Genomic DNA, 25,565 nt, shown 5'->3' on the forward strand with positions numbered 1-25,565 from the left:
TACCAATTACACATCAACAGAAAAGCTTTCTCACACCCCCTCACAAATAAGCAGCAATGTCAATAGATATGGCTGATGACTGATTGTGTCTGATCATTAATGGATGTGTGTTTGTTATATTGCGGATGGTGAACAAGAGAATGGGCCACCAGGTCGGTGAATAGATACATGAGTGAAAGAATGAGTGACTGAGTGCACGGATGAAGAATGATTGAGTGCATGCACAGACTGACGAGTGACTGCATAGAAAGTAGTTTCTAGCCACTTTCAGTTGTAAGCCAGACAATTGTTTTGCCAATGCTTGTTATGAAAGAAAGCCCAATAAAAGAAGATGTACCATGACCCACTTTGGAGTCAAAAGGTATGAAGTCACTTCCTGTGATGTCAATAGTATTAACAGTCTCACTTCCGGTACCCCCATAACTGTGGTGAAATTATGCTTATAGCTATTTTTGATTTTCATATTAAATTACAACATCGGCAAGTGTAACTGCACGCTCAGAACTTTACATAACACATATGTGATGATAATGGCGTTCAGTGTGAATCAATTTTCTTAAATATTGCGCACAAAGAGGAGTTTCCATCACTAAAATGAGATTATAATGCCAGTGGCTGACACAAATATTAATAGAAACGGTTTCCTTTAATTGGCTGCATGCAGCTGTTTTATTGGTAGTTTTCTTCTTTACATACAGCTGTGAATATGATTCACATTTAATAAGAAAATGTACAAAATATCAGTCTGCCGTGTTGCACCCACCACCTGGACTCCAAGTCATAAAATGGGAGCATATATTTGGAAAAAGGCATTTGTCAATACAAATACATGCATTCTCATTTTTTATTTTGCAGTCGAGTTGCTTCTTTACAGTGGAAAATAAGTTCTGGCTCGTTTATTTAGTATCTATTTTACATCTTTCAGTCGTGCAAGACATTCAAATTCAAAAAAGCTAATGTACAATTGCATCCTGCAAAATACTTCGTAGACCAGTATTGCAAGTACCAGTCATTGGTTTGGAAATGGAAAACAAATAAGCAGCAGGGATATTTTGGGCGACACAGTGCTGGTTACTTGTGCACATCAGTACAATCAAAATATATTCAATTGAACCTATATAAGGAAATGCAACCTTCCTAGATATTGTTTGGGCACATATGCTCCTACGTTGGCACGTATATTAATGGACTTTGTTTGGCAATGTCTGTGAATTTGGTTTGTGCTATAATCTGCAACTTTACACAGTGGTATTGACTCAGCACTTCAAAAGTTGACACCCATAACAATAACACATCTCAGTTAGGTCGAAAAAATTAAATACCTCCAACTGGAAACACGTCCAATGTGTTTGTCCCAAAGTAAATTGAAGAAAGGGCAGTTTAAAAAAGGGGTAAATGACTTGAGGTTAAAGGTATACAGGCACATGCATCAATATTGGCTGTTGCGATTCCTTAATTGCGATTTTTAAGGAATCGCAATTAAGGAATCGCAAAAGCCTATGCATGTAGAAATCGCTGGAAAAATAGCGATTTCTAAACATTCCTTAATTGCGACTCCCAAATTGCAAGTCGCAATTAAGGAATACCTCCCCATTGATTCCTATGGGCCAAGAGGCCCATAGGAATCAATGGGAAGACATTCTCAATTTGCGATTCTCAATTAGAGAATCGCAAATTGAGAATGAATTTTCAAGGGTGCAAGGGTGTCAAGACGACACCCCGTTGCACCCCTGAAATCGATCTGTGCACAAATGTTGCGCACACACATGTCCAAAGGACATGTGTGTGTGTAACCTACGACTTTGAAAAATGCACTTTAGTGCATTTTTCAAAGTTTTCGCTATTTACCATGTGGTATGATTCCACGGTAAATAGCGGGCCCAAATAGCGAAATCACTATTTTTAAAGGCATCTTGCATTGCAGTCCTTAAATGCAATCGCAATTTAAGAAATCACAAAAATTTTCGATTTCTTAATTTGCGAGTGGCAAGTTGTTTCATGCATCGCAAAAGCTATTTTTGCGATCGCAAACGGCCGATTTTTGCGATTCGCTCCGTTTGCGATCGCAAAAAGCTTTGATGCATGTGCCTGATAGAGCATAGGGGTTAAGAGGGTTGGGATCAGAGTTACAGGTCTGGAGTATAGAATTAAGATATTGAGACATGGCGGTTAAGCATGAAGAGGTTATGGGTCTTTGGATAAATAGTTAAGGAATATGGGATAAAAGTATGGGGTTATGGGAAAAGGTATAGGTTTGAGGATCTGGGGTATAGAGCTAAGGGTTTAGGTAATAGCTGTAGAGGCGTGGGGGACCTGTAATAAGGTCTACAATTTTGGGTCTAAGGATTAAGGGTTAACAGGTAAAGGGTTAGTTGTGTACGGATAAGTGTACAGGGTTATAGGCTAAGGTTAAGGCTTTTGGGGATAGAGTTTATGGGTGTGGGCCATGGGTATAGGTTAGATGTTAAGGTTATAGGGTGAAGGGTGTGGGGTTAGCTTTAAGGATTTTGAGTACTGGTTAACAGATTTGGGGCCATATTTATGAAAACTGTCTCATCGCTGCGACAAAACAGCGATGCAACAGTTTTCACTGCGCCCTCCTTGCGACATGATGGATGCACCGTATTTAATGTACGGCGCTCTATGTCACAAGGAGTTACAGATACATCAGTATTACTGACGTATCTGTAGGCGCAAAAGTGATGCATTGCTGGGGTGTGTCTGAAAACAGATGCAACTCCAACAATGTGCCCTTTCACATGGGGCAAGCCCCCATATGAAAGGGCCTGCGTCAGTGTTATGCCTGCTGTGAGGCAGGCGTACTTGAGGCAGTCGTAAGGTTTTGATGCAGTGGCATCCTAGAAGTGGCGCAGTGAAAGCTGATAGATTTCACTGCGCCACTTCTACTAGGCTTTTTACAGGGGAACATCCACCCTGCAAACATTATACCTTACACTGGTATAATGGATTACGTCTTTGGGTGACAGAGATAATGGGGTATATAGTTAAGAGTTACAGGGTTATTTGATAGAGATTAAGAGTTAAGGGATTGCTGTTTAGGGATTAAGGGCATAGAGTTAAGAATGTAGGCTTTGGGGTTGGTACTTAGAAGATAAGTGTATATTCTATAAGACTAAGCATTTGGTGTTTAACGTTAAGGGCATTGTTATGTTATGTTATATTCTCTTGTATAGCGCGCAGCTGCCCCAGCGAAGGGGCGTCCCGGCGCTGATAGCAGTGCCCGAAGAGAGCCAGAGCTAGACTGTATGAAACAGGTGGGTTTTGATGGTTTTGCGGAAGGAAGACAGGCAGTCTAAACGACGAATCTGCACAGGGAGGGAGTTCCAGAACTTAGCGGCCAGATAGCGGAAGGAACTGCCCCCCGCCCTGATGCATTTCACTGGGTAACAGTGGCCAGTACAAGCTGGCGGGTGGGGACATAGGGGACCAGCAAACTGGATAGGATCTCAGGGGTGGAGAGCTTTAAAATTATAAAGGCTAAACACACTGTCTTAAATTCGATCCTCTTGGAGATGGGAAGCCAGTGAGGCGGCGTAGAGCATTAGGTATAGGTTTAATTCTTTGGGGTACAGGAGTTAAGGAGTGAGGTGTTTGGGGTTTAGAGTTAACTGATATGATTGAAATTATTTAAGGTCAGAGTTGGGAATGTATTTAATTTAAGTTGTAGTGATGAGTGTTACTGCTATTTTTAGTCCAGCTACATGAAAAAAGTCGTAGTTACTTTTCATAGTAACACTGCACTTTATTTCAATGAAATACAATTCATTTCCGAAGTAAAGCAATTTGAAATGTTTGAAAAAAATAATAATGTTAATGCTCCCTAATAAAAAAAAAATTCTTCCACAGCAGCATACACACGAATCTGTAGTTTATGTAGAGTACACATTTGTATGATTTTGAGTTTCTAAACGTTTCCTCTGATTCATTTGTGTGTGGTGAGTTGTGGCAATGTGTAGGTTAATGGTGCAAAATGTTTTTTTTTTTTTTTTTTTTGAAACCGTTTATTGCAATCTCAAGAATATACAAGTATGGGCCTACAACCTTCCGGCCGGCCGCTAGAATGACAGGAGCATATGACATACATACAAAAACACTGGGCGGTGCAGAGAAGCAGAATCAGGAGGTATCAGCGTCGTGGGCCACATCACTCTGACCCCACAATACGGTTTCATTTTATACACACAACACAAAAAACCGCACCCGCAAGGCAACCCGCAATCGAAAGTAACAGCACGTGCTCCCCGAATGGGGGACCCCAGCCATCCACAGGAGTCTAAAGAGGGGAAGGGGAACAGATCGAGGACTGGGGGAACTCCGTGCTCGGGGCTATGGAAAGGAGTCAACTAAGGGGACGGGGCTGGTGAGGCCGCAGGCAGCAATGGTGGCGCGCAGATACCCCCGCGGTAGGCGTTCCAGGGTCCCCATACTTTCACCCATGCCCCAGGCTTACCCCTCGCCACATACACCACCTTTTCTCGGAACATGCACCAATCCATGTGTTCTTTCCAGGCCGACACCGCCGGGGGCCTCTGGGATCCCCACAGTTGAGCGATGTCACGCTTAGCTATCATATATCCCAGAGTCACCCATCGCGTCTGCGGAACCGAGTAGTCAGTTGGTTCCCACACATTCAGCAGGCATCTCCTCGCTTCAGGCAGCAGCGCGACATGCGTAACCACTCGCAGGACCTCATGCACACCACGCCAGAATCGCTCCACCTTCGGGCATTCCCACAAAATATGCAAAAAAGTCGCCAAAGCACCACACCCACGCTTACACAACCCATCCTCAGCATAGCCCATACGCAGAAGCCTTGGCCCCGTCATGTAAACCCGATGGAGTATCTTAAGCTGGACGAAGCGAAGGCGAGCCGGTATGGCCACCTCCTTCGGAGAGGCCACCGCGGAAATCCAGTCTTCGTCGTCCAACTCCAGCCCGTCGGCAACCCAAGCCTCGCGGAGGCCAGTCAGCAAGCCCGAGCGATCATTAATCAATTTTTTGTAAATGAGGGAGATCGTGCTGTCCGGAACGTGGCCATCCAGCACTCTATCCTCCAGGGGGGAAGACTCCGGGATGGAGGCGACGTCTGGGAAGACTGAGCCCAGCGCGTGACGGACCTGCAAGTACCGAAAGTATTCACTGCCCTGCAGCTGAAACTCCGTCTGCAGCGTCTCGAATGTTTTAAATCCCCCCCTCGTCCAGAGGTCCCCCACTTTACTGATGCCGATCGTGTCCCACTTCTCGAAGCCCTTCGAGGTCCACAGGGAGCCCAACCTCTCAGATGCGTACAACGGTGATGCCCGGGTCAAACGGTCCTTCCATCCCATAGCTGCGTTAGCCGCGTGCCATACTCGTACCATGACATGCGTAGGTCCCGTCAGGCGGGGTCCGGGCGCGCCAGAGTAGAGCGCTCGATTATAGTCGCCACCAGGTAGGAGCATCTTGTCCATTTCAAATGCCGGGTTTAAGGCGGGCCCGTAAAGGCCATGATTAATTGCAGCTAGCTGGGAGGCCCAGTAATACCGTTTAATATCCGGGAGGGCAATCCCCCCGTCGTACCATGGGAGCGTCAACTTCGCCAGGGCAATACGCGGCCTCCCGTCCCAGAACAGGCGGCGCTGTAGACTCTCCACCTCACGGAAGTAGCGCGCCGGGACTAAATCCATAGTATTCTGGAGAGCGTACAGGAAGCGTGGCAACGACATCATCTTAAACAATGCCGCCCGGCCGAGCGGCGAAAGCGGCAGGCGCCGCCAGCGCGCGACGTCCTCCTTCAAGCGCTGGAGGGGGGGAAGCAAATTCCACTCGTAGCGGGCCTCCGGGTCCAGAGTAATGTAAACCCCCAGGTACCGAAACCCCTGCGAGGCAATCTGGATCGGACAGCCCCGCGGGAGGACGGGAGCCTCCCCGGAAAGCACATACACACATGATTTAGCCCAGTTGATGACAAGGCCTGAGTTGCGGCCGAATGAGCGCAAAACATCAACCAGGACAATCAGTGATTTACGCGGGGAGGCTAGATACAAAAGGATATCGTCAGCGTATAGGGACACGCGGTCCTCATACTCGGGGGTCCAACGGAGACCACGGATGGAAGGGTGCCACCGCAGCCACTCCGCCAGGGGTTCCAAGGCCAGCGCGAACAGGAGCGGCGACAAGGGACAGCCCTGTCGCGTGCCCCGTCCCAGCTCGAATGGGACCGATACTCTTCCATTCACCACCACCTGCGCCAATGGGCCCGAATACAACAATTTGACCCAGCTGATGAACCCCGGGCCAAATCCAAACTTCGCCAGCATAGCCCAGATATATGGCCACTCGAGCGTGTCAAACGCCATGGTGGCGTCTAAGGACGCCAATATGGCCGGCTCCCGCACAAACGGGACACGCGCGAGCACCCCGTGCAAGCGCTGCAGATTAAGGGCCGTGTTGCGATGGGGAATAAAGCCGGACTGGTCTTGGTGGACCAAATCGCCCACCACGCCGACCAGCCGGTTGGCTAGCACCTTGGCGAGGATTTTGGGCTCCGCATTCAAGAGCGAGATAGGCCGGTAGGATGTAACCCGGTCTCGAGGTCTTCCTTCCTTGTGGATCACCACGATTGTAGCCAGACGTTGGTCCGGCGGGAGGGAGCCCAGCGAGTGAGCCGCCAGGAACAACGCACGGAGGTGGGGTGCCAGTACATCCTGTCGCAGCTTATACAACTCGATAGGGATGCCGTTCGGGCCCATGGCCTTGCCGGATGCGACCGAGCGTATGGCGAGGGCAATTTCGTCGGAGGTAGGAGCGGCATCTAACGACACCCTGTCCTCCACCGAAAGGGAAGGCAGCGCGATATCCCCAAGCAGGGCATGGGAATCCTCCTCCGAGCAGGGAGAAACCGGGGAATACACCTCGCGGAAATGATCCGCGAAACAAGAGACAATATCTTCTGGCTCGGTGACACGCACACCATCCATCCTCTCAATCAGCGGGACCACACGACTCGCTCTCTCCTTTTTATCCAACCATGCAAGCAGTTTACCAGCCTTATCACCCACATCATACAGTCGCCCCTGCTGCTCTCTATAGAGGCCCCTGGCCGCCTCCGTGACGAGGGCCCTGTAGGCCGCCTGCTTAAGTTGTAGGACATGTAGTGCAGCGTCCGTCACCCCACCCTCTAGATCACCCTCCAAGTCAGCGATTTCGGCCTCCACCCGGGTCACCTCCTCCTGCTCGCGCCTCCGGGCGTGGGAAATAAAGGAGAGGGCCTCCCCTCTAAGAACTGTTTTGAAGGCTTCCCACAGGGAGATAGCCGAAGGGACGGACCCCACATTCTCATCGAAATACCGCTGCAAGGATTTAATCAAATCAGCGCGAATAGTGGGGTCGCGCAGATACCAGGCATTGATTGGAGCTACCCTGCCCTCCCCCCTCGGGAAGACATCAACGTGCAACAGGAGCGGGGAGTGATCTGAAATACCCCGCGCCAAATGGCGCACCTCTCCTACCCTCCCAACATAGGCCGCAGGGACAAGGACATAATCAAGCCGTGAGAGGCTACCATGGGCACCCGAGTGGAAAGTGTACTGCAGCTGCGTGGGATGTTTTAAGCGCCAGCAGTCCACCAATCCCAGTGTATCTAAGAAGCCGGACAGCCACGCCTGCGCCCGGGGGAGGTCCCTAGGGGGGTGACGATCCACGGTCCCAGAAACCACCGCATTGAAGTCCCCCCCAACCACCAGAAGCCCCCCCGGAAGGTCAAGGAGGAGGCGCCCTAAGTCTGCAAAAGTCGTAGACTGTAACCCCGGTGGGACATACACTGATACTTTACCCTCCATTCTCCCCACTAAGACAGTGTAGCATCCCCTCTCATCATGGCGCACCTCGTCTATTTCCAACGGGAGCGAGTTCTTCACCATGATGCCCACCCCCCGTGAGCCCGACGTGAAGCCCGAGTGGGCCACCAAACGATAGCCACGTCGATTCATGGCACAAAAGGAATTACCAATAAGGTGTGTCTCCTGCAGAAAGACCACATCTGGCGAAAGTCGTTTCAAATACTGCAGGACCACACCTAATGGTGCAAAATGTTGATGTCTGTGGTAGGAACTGCGTACAGTGCTAGTGGATACTCAATGTTGTTTTCATGTCCCCCTTCCACACAGCCATTGGTTGTTCAAGCATGTGACAAAACACGGATCTGGGATAGCACAACTTATGTCCACATAGGTTTTCGTTCTATAATAGAAGGTGCAGATAATGTTGGTCCGGGTTCATTTCAGGTTACTGCCCATGGAGGATGCGTACCCCGACCTCTGCTGTCTGGTAGCCATTTAAAGAAGAAGGTTGTTCTTGCTGGATATGTTTTATATCCTATGCAACATTTCTCAATGAAGTGTAGATTACATGGCTTACTGCTTTATGCAGTTTTCTCCATATTTGCATCTATGATGCAGGTTACCAGCCACTTCCTCTCAGCTTGTGATTATACGTCCCTATTTTACATGTACTTGCATGTGGTTGGACCCCCTGCCCTTTGTGAATGTGGGCGACAACATTTTTTAAGAACAGGCAGTGGCAAATGCATCCCGTTTTTCTTTAACAAAAACTGGCTACATTTCAAAATAAAAAAACTGCTTTATCAGAAAAGCAGTCACAGACATGATGTTCTGCTGACCCCAGCAGGCCACCATCCCTGTGAGTGCCAGCCATTCCCAATGTGTCGCAAATTGCGACCTGCCTCATATACATCAATGAGGCTGGTCCCTTGAGACTCATTGGGAATCACAAACAGTGTAAAAGACACAGTTATACGTAGCTGTTTTCGATTTCCTAATAGCGAATCGCAAAAATTTGCTCTTAAGAAGACCAAAACTTAAGTTTAACTGAGACAAAATCCTAACTTTACAACTTTCGGTATTCACAAAGGGAATTTGGGAGTACTTAAGTTAGGATTCCTAACTTTAGTGCTCCTAAATGCATTTTGTGAATACCGAAAGTCGTAAAGTTAGGATTTTTTCTCAGATTACTTTTGTGAATCGGGCCCAGCGCTTTTCAAGCCAGGCTAGATCAATTCTGAGGCAGACATGACCATGTTGAAGGGACCCTAATTATTTTTCCTGCTGGTTGGGTCAAGTAATGGGAAGGTATGTGTGAGTTTTTATGTATGTGTGTGTCCTGGACAGAGGAAACACAACAGAAAATGGGTAGATAAACTGCTGACTAATAATTGTGTCTTATTTAAAAAAAATTGGGTTCAGAATAGTGTTCTTTTTCTATTTTTTTAATATGGTTTGACGCTTGTCAGCAAATACAAAGATTTAGCACCAAAGCATAGACCTCATGCACAGACTGGACTGCCAGAAACCTCTTTGTGTTCAGAATTTGCATTTATGTCAGTGGTTTAATACAAGAAACGTTCAGAAGCGTAAATTGTGTGTGCACCATAAGAAATGCAGTTTCACATAGTTACAGAACTGAATGTCCCACTGCTTTAGAAGTTATCCCCAGAGATAATTTACTTCTGCAATGTTGACTTAAATTAATTTTATAAACTCTCATAACTTTTACATCATTCACCGAAGGCCAAAATGTCAAGGAAGTTCAGTCATAAAAAGACAGCCGTGGCCACTGTAGGTAATAGGGGTGGAGTGGTGGGGCCCGGTGGGGGGGATTTCGGCGGAGGATGACGAGGAAAAATTAATTATTTATTTAATTTCCCCTCGTCATCGTCCTTTGAAAGCCCCCCCACCGCTCTTACCTGCAGCGGACGCGGCTATAAAAAGTAACAAAAATGAATCCATACATATATAAGTGAAATGCGACTACTACAGGCATTTACTTATGTACTGATTGTGCTGTATCTAAAAAAAAATATTTTTGTTTGATACAATGTTGCAATGTGTCATGCTGTGATTATAAACCATTATTGCTCTCAAGCTTGGTATTTCTTTTTTTGATAACCTATTTTATAAGCTTGGTCTTTCTTGTGATTTTGAGCCAATATTGTCTGAATAGATAAACATTTGCATCTTTCGCTTGAATAAACCGCTGGCTGCAATGATAAACGTATCACAATTTGAGGGGTGAGCCTGAACCCCTCTCCAGCCTCCTTTATACTGGGGTCTCTAACTGCCAAGTACTTGTTTTATCAATGGGACATTCAAGCGTTGGAACTCAAAAATGAGCAGCTTTAACCTGCAAGGGAAGTTTGTTGCATTGCTACTTCAGTCCATTATTCAGGTTTGATGGGCCATGTCGGAAGCGTTTGAGAGGATGGGGGCCAAAAACGTCTGTGTGGCCTCTCTTTGGGTTCTGATCCAAAGAGCAGCTCACAGTTAAGAAATTATGGGGCTGATTTAGAGATTGGTGGAAAAGGTACTCTAGAGTACTCTTTCTGCCAAATTGAAGGCCCGCCTGCCTAACCTACAGACGGGCAGACAGTAAGTGCATCAGTGACTGTGACTACTCAATCACTGATATACTCCTCTGATGACCCACTGGAGTAAGAGCAGTTAGACTTTCGGAATTCGACTGACTGCCTGATTAAGAGTGGGCAGTCGAATAGTCAGTTTTACCTGTCCATCACCCCTGGTCAAACCTGGTGGGAAAGGACAGTAGAAACCACAAAATGACCACCACACCATTGGAGGCAACTCCCATGGTGTGGGGGGGGTCATTTGTTTTTGAAGTTTTACTTGGGGATTTTGTTGTTGAAAATACAAACACATGTTAAAAGTTTGATGGACAGTACCATATTGTTGAAGGATTCAACATCAACCTCAAACGATTAATACATTGACAGGAACTACTGTGACAGCGGTGACTTCCAATCTAAAGAGATGTCGGCTGGGTCTTCGAACATCTCTAAAATGAGTAGGTGGAGGACCCGTGGTATGTACTCCGCCTTACAGATGGTTTAAACTCCGTTCACCAAACTACATCAGGCTGTGTGTATACTGGAGAAAAAGGAAACACAGTATGTGGTGACATCTTGTTTTGTTCAAGCGTTACATGCATCATGAACAAACAGGCCCCACCTGCTCTTTTAGTATTTAAATGATGGGGACCATGGCATAAAACCCTGACTACCCTTGCCTAGGTCTCTGTTTCTCATAAGATGATTTTGACACAATATTGCAATGTCACAGATGTGCATCATAATAACCAGTTACCTGAATCTGCAACAGCACAGCAATAGGTGTAATCACAAGTTGATAATTTCCCGTCTGTAAGTGATTATTTCCTATGCAGATGTGCAGATCACAATGCCCTGCAGCTGGGCTGCAATGACACAGTGAATGTCTCAAACCATGTAGCTTGCTATCAAGCCTCAGAGTCTAGTCTTTTCTGTAAATACACCGCTCCCAATCCAGACTACTTGTCACATATGATCTCATGAATAATAAATGCATCTCAATGGGGAGCAGGGATGAGAAACCGAGCAGTTTCAATTGATGTGTTTTTCTGTCAGACCTATCTCCCTCCCCCAATTGATAACCAGCCCTATATAATGGTAAATAACATTCTTATAATATCTTTTCTTTGTCTAGGAATGGTGTTCAGAGAATTGAGTCACAGTCATCCAAGAGGCCTGCTTGCTTGTTAAAGCTTCCACATATGAGCTACATTTCTTAGCACCAGATACTTCTAATGATAGAGCATCAGCTAGTAGCATCATAAGCACCCATCACGGTGTACCAAACAAGTGGTTTCGGGAGTTGCTAGAGAAGCTTGAGAAATCTAAATCTTGTCTGTCTCAAAAATGAGACTGAGGTCAGCATTTGTTAAAACAATTCTCCATCTTTTTAATCATATTATGTTTGTTTGCCGGTGAGCTGACCATATAAACAATATATAGAAATGCACGTTTTTCAAGATTTCAACATATTAAAAATGTCCACAGCACGTTAGTGAGCACAGTGATTGATATAATCATAATTTAAGTTTGGAAATGCTCTTATTTTCTACCTCTGAAATAGCATAATATTTTGCCCTTCATTCCACTGGAGGACAAATCCCTGTTTGATAGCAAGGCACTAGCAACATAACACTCCTCTATGGGGGGATGTACTTGTAAAATTGATAACAATTAAGTTATAGATGATCTCCTGAACAGTGTCGTAAAATACTTTGTTTTATTTAATATATGTACACACAAATATTTAAATAAGATATGAAATATCAAACACAGTCCAGAAAGTATGTGCTAAGTTTCTGAATACTAACACTGCTTGTGACCAAAAACATCTCTAATATGTGGCGCCTTATAAACAAACACTTGTTGTTTTCTATTTAATTAAAGCAAATGATTTGATAAACTTAACTGAAATGATTTTCCAATGGTATTTGCACTGTAGTACATCCAGCTTAGACATAGTTTGGACACCCAAAAGTCAATTAATTGCATTAAATCTCTTTACATCAGTGGTGCCTGGCATTGGTTCAGGATAGCCAAATCAATGTAGATTATCCGAATATTTTCCATGTATGTAAGTAAAATAAAACTATACAATGATTATATCTAAAATCTAGCATTGATCTGGCACTCATGAGCCAACACTTGATAGCTGAGGTTACACAAATGTATACACCTCTTTGAATGTTTATGTTTCTGTTAGCTTTTTAAATTGCCATGAAGAATTCTATGCAATGGCCTGAATATTGACTGATGTCATCAATTCTTGTGAAAAAGAATTAGTCTGAATTTCATTACACAAAAAATCATGGCTCGTGTATAAGATTATGGCTTTCATACAAATAAATAAATACGCAATATAAGAGGTATCTTACTGAATACTGTTGCAACATCATCAATTATCTTCAAAATATGAATACAATTATCCCACAAACACTGAATTCACACAGCTAGAACCTAGGTCTGCCTGCCTACTTGGACCACTTTCCTTTCAGAGTGCATTAAATCCAATGGAGAAAAACAAATTTTACAAAATCAATGGACAGTATTAAATATTCTTATCATGCTCACCTTTTGGTGGGGTAATTATTATGCTGCCTGTGTATTTTCATTATAGTTAAAACATACATTTTAATGCTTTGCAAGCAGCAAAATAATCCAAAGTCTGCAAGAATAAAAAGGAAAGCGAAACGTGGTATGGACTATACCATTGCACGCTGGACCACAGCTCACTTCAGTAGGTACTTAAGTACAGAAAGACATTGGTTGTCAGTAGTTTTCTGCACTGCACAGAGGCCTTATTTCCTCTGATGTCCGTGCTAAATAGACCACTCATTTTCTCTAACTGAACTGGGAGGAGCTTCTGTCAGCTTATTCATCTACCAAGAAACCAAGTGAGCTTAACCTCTCGCTCCTCCACTCATCCTCCGGTGAGTTACCTATTTGAATATCTCAAGCTGTGGTCAAGTTCAGGAGATAAATGAGGATTTACCAGCATTATATTATTTACCACACTCAAATTCACAGTTCACAGCTCACAAAAGAGAACTGTTAACACTGACCATATCAGACAATATGAAAACAATAAAATGATGAATAGTCAACAATGTATCTTTGAAAGGTAGAAAAAATGTATTTGTCTTGTAATAAAAAAAAAAAAGTGAGTGCTAAACAAAGTCTATGACCATACAAAGAATGCATTGAATACAAGATTTTCGGACTACTATAAAAAGGTCAAACCTTTCACTTAACATTCATATTGATAAGTGGCAATAACTACAATAAATCACTTTATGGTTAAAAAGTTCTGGTCTTTTGTACAGTAGGAACATCTAACAGAATGTTTTGGTAACAGACCTAAATGTTGTCATCTGTTTGTGGGGATGCACAGGTAGCCCAGAACACATGATCTTAAACTGGTAGTACAACAGAGATATTTAAGTCTGAATCCTGAATATCCTAGTCTACTGTATATTTTGAAAAACACTATCTAGTTTAGCCATTCATCCACTATCTACAGCTGTTTACACTGTGAGCTAAACATTTCAGCTCAGTATTACCACAACAAATCATATTGCAGTGTACTAGAAGAGTCATTCATCAGGCACATTAGCAAATTGCTACACAGTGTTCTTTGTTGTCCCACAAGCAAACAATATTTAAGTCTCAGCGTGCCCTCCTCTGGTGTTAGCATGTCTGTACCAGAGGCCATTTACGAGGTGTGGGTTTCGCATTCTTTAAAATGCCCTACTGTTAACATTTTTCTTAGCTCTACCTAATCCCTTTTTCCCCACCAACATCCAATCCATTTGCCTTCTTTTGTACCAAATTGAGTAATGGAATGATTACATACCAGGTAAATGAAAATCAAGAGTATATCAGAAATTCAAGACTGATGCACAATGTTAGCTTAAATTTGTGTCTTAATAGGGCATCTAAAGTCATAGATTTTTCATATTTGGCACTCTTCAAGGGCACAATTTGTATATATAGAAATCCAGCCATGTCTACATTTCAAAATATGCAGGTTAGACATTTAATACATCTCTGATATGAAGCAGTACATTCACTTACATGAGTAGGTATTATAGAAGGCATGCATGGTTTATTTAATCATTTTCTTGAAATTCAGCTCTTTATAGAAGATGATAGAACTTCCACAGTTCTGTTTTGCATACCACCTCTATACTTAACTGTCTCTATACATCTAAGACTGCCTGAGCCAGGAAGCACAATCTTAAATGTTTCTTAAACTAAGGACAGCCATATGACGATTTTAGGCCTATCTTATGCAAGGAAAATGTTATAGTGTATTAGACCCTACACATTTGGAAATAAGTTGCATGTGTATGTGGGTCTTCATATTGTATAAACCAAAGGTGACATGTTTACAGTGTAAAAAACGAATGACTGAATTTGAAATATTTCCACAATTGTGCAATTTGGAATATTTGAATCCACGTGCATGGCTTTATTGACAACCTAGAAATCATGTCAAAGCCCAGACTAAAATTTTCGATTGTCAATATTCTACCATTGCGAAAAACCTATATTGACGGTATCATGATGTTTCTTTGTGAATTTGTACAACGGGATATACATCAAAATTGACCTGCAGCTAAGTAGGCAACATCAGTATTATCACTAATCAGATAAAAATCAAACGACTTAGAGCCTGATTTAGAGATCGACAAATGGGATACTCTTTTGTAAACTTAATGGATATCTTCTCTGCTTTATTACACGCGCCGTAGGATTTAGGGACTGATTAAGAGTTTGGTGGTCTGGGGACCGCCGTGCCATCTAGAACACCACTGCCGAGTAGGCCGTCCAACTGACCGATTACAAATATGGTGATCAGACCAGCAGAGGATAGCCACCACCACCAGGACGCTGGGTCCTGTGGCGGTGGTGGTGGGGAAGGCGGGGGGTGGGTATTGGAGGCAGTGCCGATACCTGCACCACTGTGCCAATTAGGAGTTGGATTTACGTCGACCTTTTTGTGGCGGGGACCCTGCCATGAAAAAGCCAGCAGAAAGACAGGGAAGGTGCCCCAAACAGGACCCCCGGGTGCTTTTGCCGTCTGGGCATTGTAGCTGGGGGCACATGTTGTGACCCCCTATGTCTGCAATGTCGTGCATGCACTGGGTGCCATGCACAACATGGTGCCTGCCAACAGTGCGTGCACGACAGTGCAGGTGCTGCAGTGCAGCAACATTGCCTTCAGACTCAATCTGTGAGCCGAAGCATGCCACGGCCTCAACTTTTGATTAACTCGTAATGCGGCGGTTGGGATGCCGTTGGCATGGTGACGGTCTCCCAACCTCCGCAATGGCAGCCTCTTAACACACTTGTATTAAAGCAGATAGGATAGCGTCCGCCATTACAAGAGCTATAGGATATAATGCACTAATAATAATGCAGACCGGAATAACATATATGCCAAACTCTAAACATGGTCAATGGAAATAATACTCCAAAGTTACTATAGCTATACAGAAATGCTTTCGTAAGCTTTTTTCCCCCATTTTCTATTCCTGATACATTGTAGCTGCATAATCACCCACCCCCATATTTGCCTCATTCAATTCTCTGTAGCATTACATAATTGTATTTGATTTGATAAGTTCTCTGATACCCCTACTATGATGTTGGTGATATAAACAAACAACATTTAATAAATAAATGGTATGCCACAGTGTCCACATGGTTTCTTCTGATAATTATGCAGTCTACTGTGAGGTGTCTTTGGATGTTTATTACCAGCAATATGCAAATGCAGTGAAACTATGCCCTAAGCACCTTTACTGAGAATGAACGCTGTAGATGTGTCCTATAAAAAATCAAGCTTTTGGCTTTTTCTCCTGTCTCCGGTTCTGTACACGACAATGGTTCAGGGTTCTTTCAAGTATTTACATTATCTTCCAAGAAGATTAACAATATTAATACAAAAGAACAATATATGGCAGATAATTATTGTCCAAAGTAAAGTGCTTCTGCCCATAAGTGAAGATGTGCTTTCACAATGCCTCACAGGAATACTATGGCTCTCACTAGGATATGCGGATGATGGGGGAAAACTGGGCCTATAGGGAATAGAGAGAATGATTCATTAGGGAAAAGGTTGCGAAGATGTAGTCAAAGAAACCAGTAAGGAGCTCCTTGAGAGAGGTAAAAAGGCACAAATCTATATGAATTAATTCACAAACTCATATTACAGCAAACATGTAAATTTGTAAGCAATTAACAGTTAACCTTGTGTCATCATTGTCTCATGATCCGATGGTGATATCTTATTGAAGTGCACAGCCATCTAGGGTGTAAAATGGACAGCTGTATCCAGAGGCTGTAAGGTACAGGAAAACAAATATGAATCTAGTAAGATTATAATGTTAATCATGTCAATGGGATGAGGAATTTGAGTTTAAAGAGCTATTTAGTGAACGAGGGAGGAAGGTCCTGTTGAAGATGAGAAATCTAATTGAAGAACTATCTATGTAGATACATGGGGCATAGCAGTCACACAAAGGATTCAGCGATGAGAAAATTAGATTTAGTGGGGTGTGCGATGATAGCACAGAGAATACAAAAGATGAGGGAGTTAAGAGCACGTTGAACACAGGGATCTTTGGGATACAACCATGTGAGTGCGTGGATGGGGCTATTAGAGCAGAAACTTGGAAAAAAAGACCGTTCTCTCTTCCATGAATTTATTTTAAATTTCCTCCGGTATTTATGAAAAATATGCAGATGCTTAATTCACAGGTACCAGACATCCCATGCCTTTTTTGTAAACTATTCTGCATGTCAGTTTATCAAACCAGGATTATATTAGCTTTTAAATCAGCAATAGTTGTACAATGGATATTGAAAATATTAAAATGTTGGCTGTACGGCCAATTTATGCAATTTTTTCTAAGAAAGGTACAAATGTCAAGCAATTCATATAAAATAGGATCTCATGCACCTCCTTCACCATCTGACAAACATCGAACTCAAGGCATTTGATCATGATCCAGTCTTCAGAAGTTCCAAAGCGTCGAGCATATCCCTGATTCCCCAGCAAAAGTTTTGCCACCTCTTCTTCAAGCTTGTTGCATTTGCTCTTACGATATTCTAACCTGCTTCTTTGAAAAAGTGTCAAATAGAGATAGCTTCTGTCCATTGACAGTAACATGTAAACAGAGGACTTCTGGCAATTCTTTTCACCAGTGTGTTTGACTTTTCCAAGTAGACTATTTTCCAGGTTGAATCCATGCTTTCCTCAGTTTATATTTAATACTGTTGGTATTCCATTTCATTAAATACCACATACTAACAGTCCATATACTACCAGCTGACAGGGGATGTTGATACCCCCCCCCAACCTGGGTTCATAGCTGAGTCTCATCTCTGGTTTCAGGGTTAACAGCTGTGTTTGGTTTGTAGGTGTAGCTGCTTTTTCGACTATGGGAGTCATTGGAGACATGGGCTAGTGGGTCCGATCGGATTAAATATCTGGAAAACAGTACAAGCGTAACATGAAAAAATTGCATAGAGTGGCAAGTCATAATCTGTACATTAACATGCACCAAGAAATGCATTAGCTTGATTATTTATTATTGTGGTTAAGCACCGAATAGCTGGAATTGTGTTAATTGGTAATGTCTTGAAAAATACAAAATTATGCAACAGATATTTAGGCATACCTATGCTTCATGTGTGCACCAATGCAGTATCTGATTGCACAACAGATCTTGGACCTATTGACCTTCTTCATTGAGGACATTCCAAACACATAAAAGCAAACAAAACAAAACCAACCCTTAACTTTAATCATCTTATTGGTTTTAAATGTGAGTCATTTCCTATAGGTCATAGTACAATAAGCAAGATACTTTCTTTAGGTGCATATCTCCTCTCGAGGGGTAGTGAAGTTGGACAACTCAGACTGAGAACATAACATTACATTTCATGCAAAGAAACACTATAAGCTCAATGTATAGTCAGGGCTATTACCTTTAAAATAAGTAGGTATTTTGTTTTTAACATACAGATATCCATACCTCCCAAAATGATGGCAATTTGTGGGGCTGAGAGAGAAACCTGACCAATTTTTAGCCCTCAAGCTACATGCACTAGGTTTTCTTTTAGCATTGGGTCCTTTTGCCAATGTACGATTTGGGGGCCAGGTACCTAATTGTTTATTTTTTTCTGGACAGTCATTATAGCAGGGAGGTCAGACAGAATGCAGCAATGTAACAAATGCAACATTGGGTCAAATTTACTATAAGTGTTCTTTGGTTTCTCGGTAAAGAGGGGTTCCTGGTCCTGTGAGTTTATATCTTGGAAATGTCTGGTCACCAACCCATTAAGCTTTTTAGCTGGAAAGGCATCTACATAACAAGGGGTAACCAGCAGAGGAACCAATGACAAGAAAGGTGGCAGGCAAAGTTTTAAGTATAGCAGAAGTAAAATGAAGTTGCTAGAGAACTGAACCATCAGAGAACCACTTGGGGCAGGAAACCAGGGCACAAAGAAAATGAAGGTGGTTCTGTCCACATGGGGGAATAGAGTAATGTGCAGGGAAAGCACTATGCAAAGAGAGGCTGGGTAGTAGGTCTCCCCAACAGGCACATTGGCAAAAGGGTATGTGCCTTCAGCTAGTCTACAACGGCCATCAATAGGGAAAGACATTAGGCAGTAAGAAAAAGATCCAACAAGGCATGTTTGGCCATCATTCTCTAGTCATACTAGAGCCACTGCCAAATGAACAGACATAAATGCAAACTGTTATTGATACAACTTTAAAAGGATAAAATATCTCTTGCTTAATGTCTAGTGTTTCCAAGCTGGTGCTATTTTACAAGCACACCATCACTGGGGGAAAATGAAAGATGTCAGCATAATTTAAACTAGTCCTTAGAAATGTAGAAATACTGCATGGGTCAGGTAGGGCTAGTGGAGTTTCTTCCACAGCAACAACCACAGTTCCCCCTAGCAAGACAAACGGGTACAGATGTGTAGCTTTATGATGATTGTGTCAATCCTGAATAATGTTTTCTGTTACAATATCCGGTGTAAGAAGTGTGTTTGTTGGTATTAAAATACTTTTTGGCAGGACCTAGATGTTAGTACAAGTCTCCAGACAAGGACTTCTGTTCTTCTCTAGACGCCCATGAGCACAAATGGAATAGGAAACAAGACATGTGGTCATGTGCTCACCTCTATTGGAAATACACATATAAGGCATTCCAAAATGATGGTTCGAGTTCACTCACTGCTTCTAAGAGTAATGAAAAGACAAGCAGCGGATAGGGCTTGATCAAAAGCAATATCTTCTCTCTGGAAAGATATCTTCTGATAGCTCCATAATGTCCAATTTCAAATCACCTTGGAGAGCACTTAAAACTTTGAAAGACATTTGAATAATCAACTGTGATGATGATTGTGAATCTTAAAAGAGCTAGTGGAAAGTGACCAAGTCATACTGTGCCTTTGTGGTCTATGAAAAATATTTTCTACTGTTTTTCTCATCTGGAAGGAGATCTATCATCTTCTAGTTCTGACCGCCACATATGTATGAGGTGTTTGAAAAACATTGAACAAATATTCAGTCCCATTCATATGATGTCTGGTGCATTCAGTCTGTCCAAAGGCCTAATATTCAAATGAATACTTACACAATGTCGTTAACTTCCAGCCGTGTATCTGGAGGTGGATTGATGAGGACATAGGACAATGTGTTCTGATGGTCGTTCATTTCATCTACAAGAAAGAATGGAAGTAAGGACCAAGTTGAGGCACATTTCACACATCTCTAAGTGTGCAGCACTTCCTGCTTTAAGTATGGGTAATTTGATATATGAAATGACATTAATTAAATGCCTCTGTTAATTTAAAGTCTGATGGACCAATTTACAATGATTTACTCCAGAGCAATTAGCTGGCGCCCAAAGAATTTCAGATTTCCACTAGCCACCCTCATCTTTTAATTTGCACATGCACACCTTTGAGATGCCCTGCTTCGAAATTCTCAAGGACTTGAACAAGTGCATCTTGAAGGGATCCATGTATCAGCAGAATAGTTTCAGTGTAAATCAAGTGGGCTAAATTTGTGATGCCCTAGGGTATCTCCCATATCTTTTGTGAATGTAATACTCTCTCTAATGCAGGAGTCACAGATGGCAAATTCTGATATTTTTAGGAAACACCATTTATCTGTGACATGCCAGTTTACTGTAAAATATACGTATTGGCTGTTATTGCTATATTATGCAACCATTAAAGCAGTAGCCCTTCTTGGAAGATTGTTTTGGTTTACCGAATGACTGATATATTATCATAATTCAGTTTATGTATCCGAGTCGCCAAATAGTTTATACTTGTAAAAAGGCACTATGTAACAGAGCAAGACAAGCAAATATGTACCATAGAGCTAAATTGGCATATATATGATTTAAATTGCTTATCTACTATCATATTACTTGCTACTTAATGGAAGTATCTCTGTGATCGTGAAAGCTGGTGACCTAAAATATGGATTGCCCTAAAACGTGTATAATCTCTGCATCATTGCTTCTTTTTTAAATAACTTCCTGTATGTTTTACCTGATCAACGTGGTATTCCTCCACTTGATAAAATCCATTTGTCAAATGTTTAGCAACACATACCACTCACATTAACAGAAAGGTGTTCTCAAATCCAATGCAAATCAATTGTAATTATACTTAAAAAAAAAAAAAATCAATTGTAATTATACTTTGGGTGTTCTTTGTTCATACTTCAAATATTTACGAATTTGGTATATATACGTGACTATTGACTGATGTAGATTTTCTAAAAATGTTCCTTTTTAGCAACTGATAGATTTATGTTAATAAGATGTATGCTAAACTGAAGGAACTCTCAACAATGTCAAACGTCTGTGTATCTCTCCTCAGCAGTTGCCCTTGTGGTTATTTAAATCAAATATATATAAACATGTATAAAATATATACATGTTGTTAGACCTGACATCTTTGGCGGTGTATTCCCCCAAACCCTTTTGCTTTCCCTTCTCCTGTTGTGATGAATTTGTTTTTGTTGGTTTTAGGACTCTGTACACTTTAGCACTGCTAACCAGTGCTAAAATGATTGTGCTTTCTCCGTCACAAATGGTAAAATTGGCATACACCAAGTAGCACATGCAATTTACTGGTAAATCCCTAGTAAATGGTACTACGTGTACCACTAACACTGGGTTACCTTATAACATTAAATAAGTGACAACCTTTGATTGAGAACATATAGAAATATAGTGCTTACAGTCAAATTAACTGCAAATAAAATCCTCTTTAATGGTGAAATCACAATTTAAGGCACAATTCTGAAAATGCCACTTTTTAGAAAGGTTGCATTTTTTTGTCCTAATCATTTGTGCCCTCTGACAGTGGTGTGGGTCACATGACTGTGAATGGATCTGTTGTTAGGTGTTGTCTATTGCTTCTAGACAGTAACACTAAGGGGGCTTAGGTGTGGACAGGATGGATAATCCTGGCATGATGTCTGGGAAGAGCTGTACCAAGCCCCACTTAAATTCAAATTGCTTTGCCTCCTTTACACACAAAGGAATCTGACATCAGGCTTGTCCTGTCTTTTGTCACCCCACACAGTTCAGAGCCTTGACAGCGAAAGGGGAAGTACCTTCCAGAACCAATGGGGCGGGGGGTGGGGGGGTACAACAAGGAGTTCTCTCACAGAAAGGCTGGTACCAATAATCCAGAGCCACTCATCCGAACACCTATGAAGGGCTGCCCTGCTGCTGTAAGACTGCCCTGTTGCTAGAAGGACTACCCTGCTGTCTGAGAAGGAAGACTGGACCTTCTTGCCTTCATCCCAGGATAACCAGAGTAACTCTTAATGTGAGCTACAAGGACACAACAAACTTCAAAGGCCTTCTTGCAACTGTCCAGCTAAGCTGTTGCTGGTCCTGCCTGGACTTGCAACTGGACCTGCCTGACTTTGGCTGCTTGGAGTGAGACCTCATCCCCATGAGGTGCCCCCAGGCCCTTGACCCTCGGCTGACATGAGAGTGAACTCCTCCCTGCCTACCAGTGGGCTCCATCAAATTAGATGCCGTGCTGTGCAACTTGACGGAGGACCTTGCATTGCAGCCCCTCGCAGCTCCTTATCCACAGCCTCATCGGAACCGATGCAGCTCGACAAAGGACCTCACATTGCAGCCCCTCACTGATCCAGGCAGGTGGCTTCATGGAACCGCCACTGCATGCTGCAACTTGATGCGGGCCCGCAGATCACAGCCCTCACAGCTCCTGATTAGAACCAACATGGCACAACTCAATGCAGGACTTCGCATCGTAGCATTGTTCAGCTCCTAATTGGAACCGACGCCAAGGAACACAAGTGAGCTTCTACCTCTCTGCATCGACATTTCAATACCCAATGTAGTTTTTCTACAAAGGCAGCCATTTTGTTTTGCGGGTCACTAAAATGATAACTCATTGTTAAGAAGCTCTCCATTGCAAATAAATACTTCCATAATTTTATTAGAAGCCATGACTAGCTGCAGTTGATTATAGAAGCAACTCAAATGGTTGCAAGAATGAATGAATTTTATTTATGCATGAGGCAAATGAAGGATTAAACATTTCCTTAATTGTATTGTGCCATGGTAAAGCTCCAAAAAAAGAGATCATCCTTTGCCATTCACCACAGGATCCAAAGTTCATGCAGCCATTTGTTATCTTATTGGGAAGATGTGCAATACATTCATCCCCTTATGGATAAGAGGCGGGCTCAGCACACATTTGGGGGAAAGGAAATGTGGAAGTTTGTTTTTGAAAAACGAAAAACTAATGCCCCCACCACTGGGATTTTTCTCCTACGGTGTGTGGGGGGGGGAGGTGGCAGGGGTAATTGTTTTTTTTTTATTCGCAGGGTTTTTACTGGTGGTAACAGACATAAAAAAGCCTTTACACCATCCATCCTAAATAGGGCGGATGGTATGATATCCTTCCATTGAGGGCCCTACTCCATCAGCCAGGTCTTAAGTTCTCCCCTGAATTGCCGAAAAAATTAGGTGGATTTGAAGTGCAGGGGAAGGGTGTTCCAAGATTTGGCTGCCAGGTGTGAGAAGGAGCATCCTCCGCTGGTGCTGGGACGGATTCGGGTTGTGCCTGTGAGGAAGAGGAAGGCGGATCATAGGTGTCTGGTTGGTTGGTGGAAAGTCATGCATTTGTTGATGTATGCTGTTCCTTCGCTGTGCAAGACTTTGTGTGTATGGGTCAACATCTTGAACTGGCATTTCTTCTGGATTGGGAGCCAGTGGAGCTCCTCGAGGTAGGGTGTGATGTGTGCCCATCTAGGGAGGTTGAGGATGATTACTGCAGCTGAGTTTTGTATTGTCTGTAGTCTCTTTAGCAGGCGTGCGGTGATTTGTACATTGAGGGTATTCCTGTAGTCCAGCCTTCTGATAATGATGGCCTGCGTGATGGTCCTTCTGGTGTTGACCATGAGCCACCTAAAGAGCTTGCGGAGCATGCGTAGAGTGTGGAAGCAGGCAGATAGGACTGTGTTTACCTGTTTCTTCATAGATAGCTTGCTGTCCAGAATGATGCCGAGGTTGCCGGCGTGGTGTGTTGGGACAGGGAATGGGCCAAGGACAGAAGGCTTCCATGCGTCTTTCCATGGCAAGGTGTTGTTCCCAAAAATTTGGACCTCTGTCTTGTCAGCTTGAGAAAGTTGTCCTTCATGCAGTCAGTGATATTTATCATACAGCCGTGGAGATTGGTTCTGGTGGTGGAGGGGTCTTCTGACAGCAAGAGGATGTGCTGGGTGCCGTCAATGTAGTAGATGATGTGAAGTCCATGCGGACTGACGGTGTCAGCTAATGGGGTCATGTATGTGTTGAAGCGGGTGGGGCTGAGGAATGATTCTGGGGGGATACCACAGATGATCTTCTTAGGTTTCGAGGTGAGCGGTGGGAGACGCATTCTCTGTATTCTTCCGGAGAAGTATAAAGCAACACAATAACAACGAGAGGGTGAGGGACAGTCACTCTTGATCCCCCATGGTTAACGGTACATCAACAACAAAAGAGTGAACAAAGTAAGGAGCAAAATAGGAGTAACAGCGTGAGCAAAAAGTTGTGTTTTTAAGAGAACCCTCACTCACCAACCTGGTTGGTGACATGCTTCATCATCGGGTTCCACCAGAGAGGCCGAATGCCTCTCTGGTGTGCTACAACGCCTGAACTACAGCGGAGCTGGTTTTTGATGGAAAGGGGAGTGAAAAATTTAAAAGGTGAGTGGTTTTAACCAATAACCAATTTAATTCTGGCAAACCAAATACCGAACTAAAAACAAGTGGGTTGGACAGAAGCCGGCCAATTAGGTGGGACACGGCTTATCCAAAAGGGGGGAAGGTCAACATGTTTCTGCTTAATGAGCCCAGTCGGCTAAGCATTCATCAGGACCATAGGGAACACCACGGCGGTATGCACACGCTAAGGTGCACCCAGACCAGTGGTGTGTTTGAGCGGTAAGACTCACTGTTTTACCGCAAGAGCCATCCTGTAATTAAGGGGCTAGTAACGCTCAGTAAACCAGTATTTGTTGCGTCATGGGTCCGAGAGGGGGGTAGTGAGCTATAGTATTTCCATGCTCGCACACTCCCGCAAGGTACCTGGATCAGTCCCGCTCGGCCCGGATCTTAGTATAAGTATAAAGCAATCCATTTCAGGGAGTCTCTCTGAATTTCAATGTGGTGTGGTCTGTTGATCAAGATGTGATTGGAGGTGGTGTTTAAGGCAGCTGACAGGTCCAAAAGGATAAGCTCTGCTGTTTTACCGCGGCCTAGGAGGGCCCTGAAGTTGTCAGTGGCTGAGTCAGGAATGTCTCGGTGCTGGGGTTGGCTCAAAATCCAGATCGGGAGGGGTCCAGAGGGTTGTTGTGCTCCAGGTTTTCGGTGAGCTGCTGGCTGATTGCCTTTTTGAGAACCTTCACTAGGTAGCTGGAAGATGGGCTGGTAGTTCTTCAGTTCTGCTGGGTCAGTGGATACTTTCTTCAGGAGAGGCCTCGCTTCAGCAAGTTTTCAGTCCTCAGGGTGTGAGTGGGTTGGGGTTTCAAGTTTTCGCAGATGACTGAGATCTTGTCATAGAAGAAG

The 25,565-nt window shown here is 43.4% G+C and overlaps 1 protein-coding gene across 4 annotated transcripts in view; it reads right to left on the bottom strand.

The window, feature by feature from the left end:
- Window positions 1-17,113: 17,113 nt before the first annotated feature.
- KCNT1 (potassium sodium-activated channel subfamily T member 1) overlaps window positions 17,114-25,565 on the bottom strand; it is a 1,722,207-nt gene continuing 1,713,755 nt past the window's right edge. For all 4 annotated transcript variants that reach the window (XM_085613491.1, XM_085613497.1, XM_085613504.1 and 1 more), the window contains 2 exons: window positions 20,083-20,167; window positions 17,114-17,917 (listed from right to left, as the gene is read on the bottom strand). In XM_085613491.1, the coding sequence (XP_085469617.1) occupies window positions 17,794-17,917; window positions 20,083-20,167 (209 nt within the window). In that variant the 3' untranslated portion in view covers window positions 17,114-17,793. The remainder of the gene's footprint in view (window positions 17,918-20,082; window positions 20,168-25,565) is intronic.

The sequence above is a fragment of the Triturus cristatus genome, chromosome 1_2 (genome assembly GCF_964204655.1).
Source record: "Triturus cristatus chromosome 1_2, aTriCri1.1, whole genome shotgun sequence".
NCBI classification, from domain to species: Eukaryota; Metazoa; Chordata; class Amphibia; order Caudata; family Salamandridae; genus Triturus; species Triturus cristatus.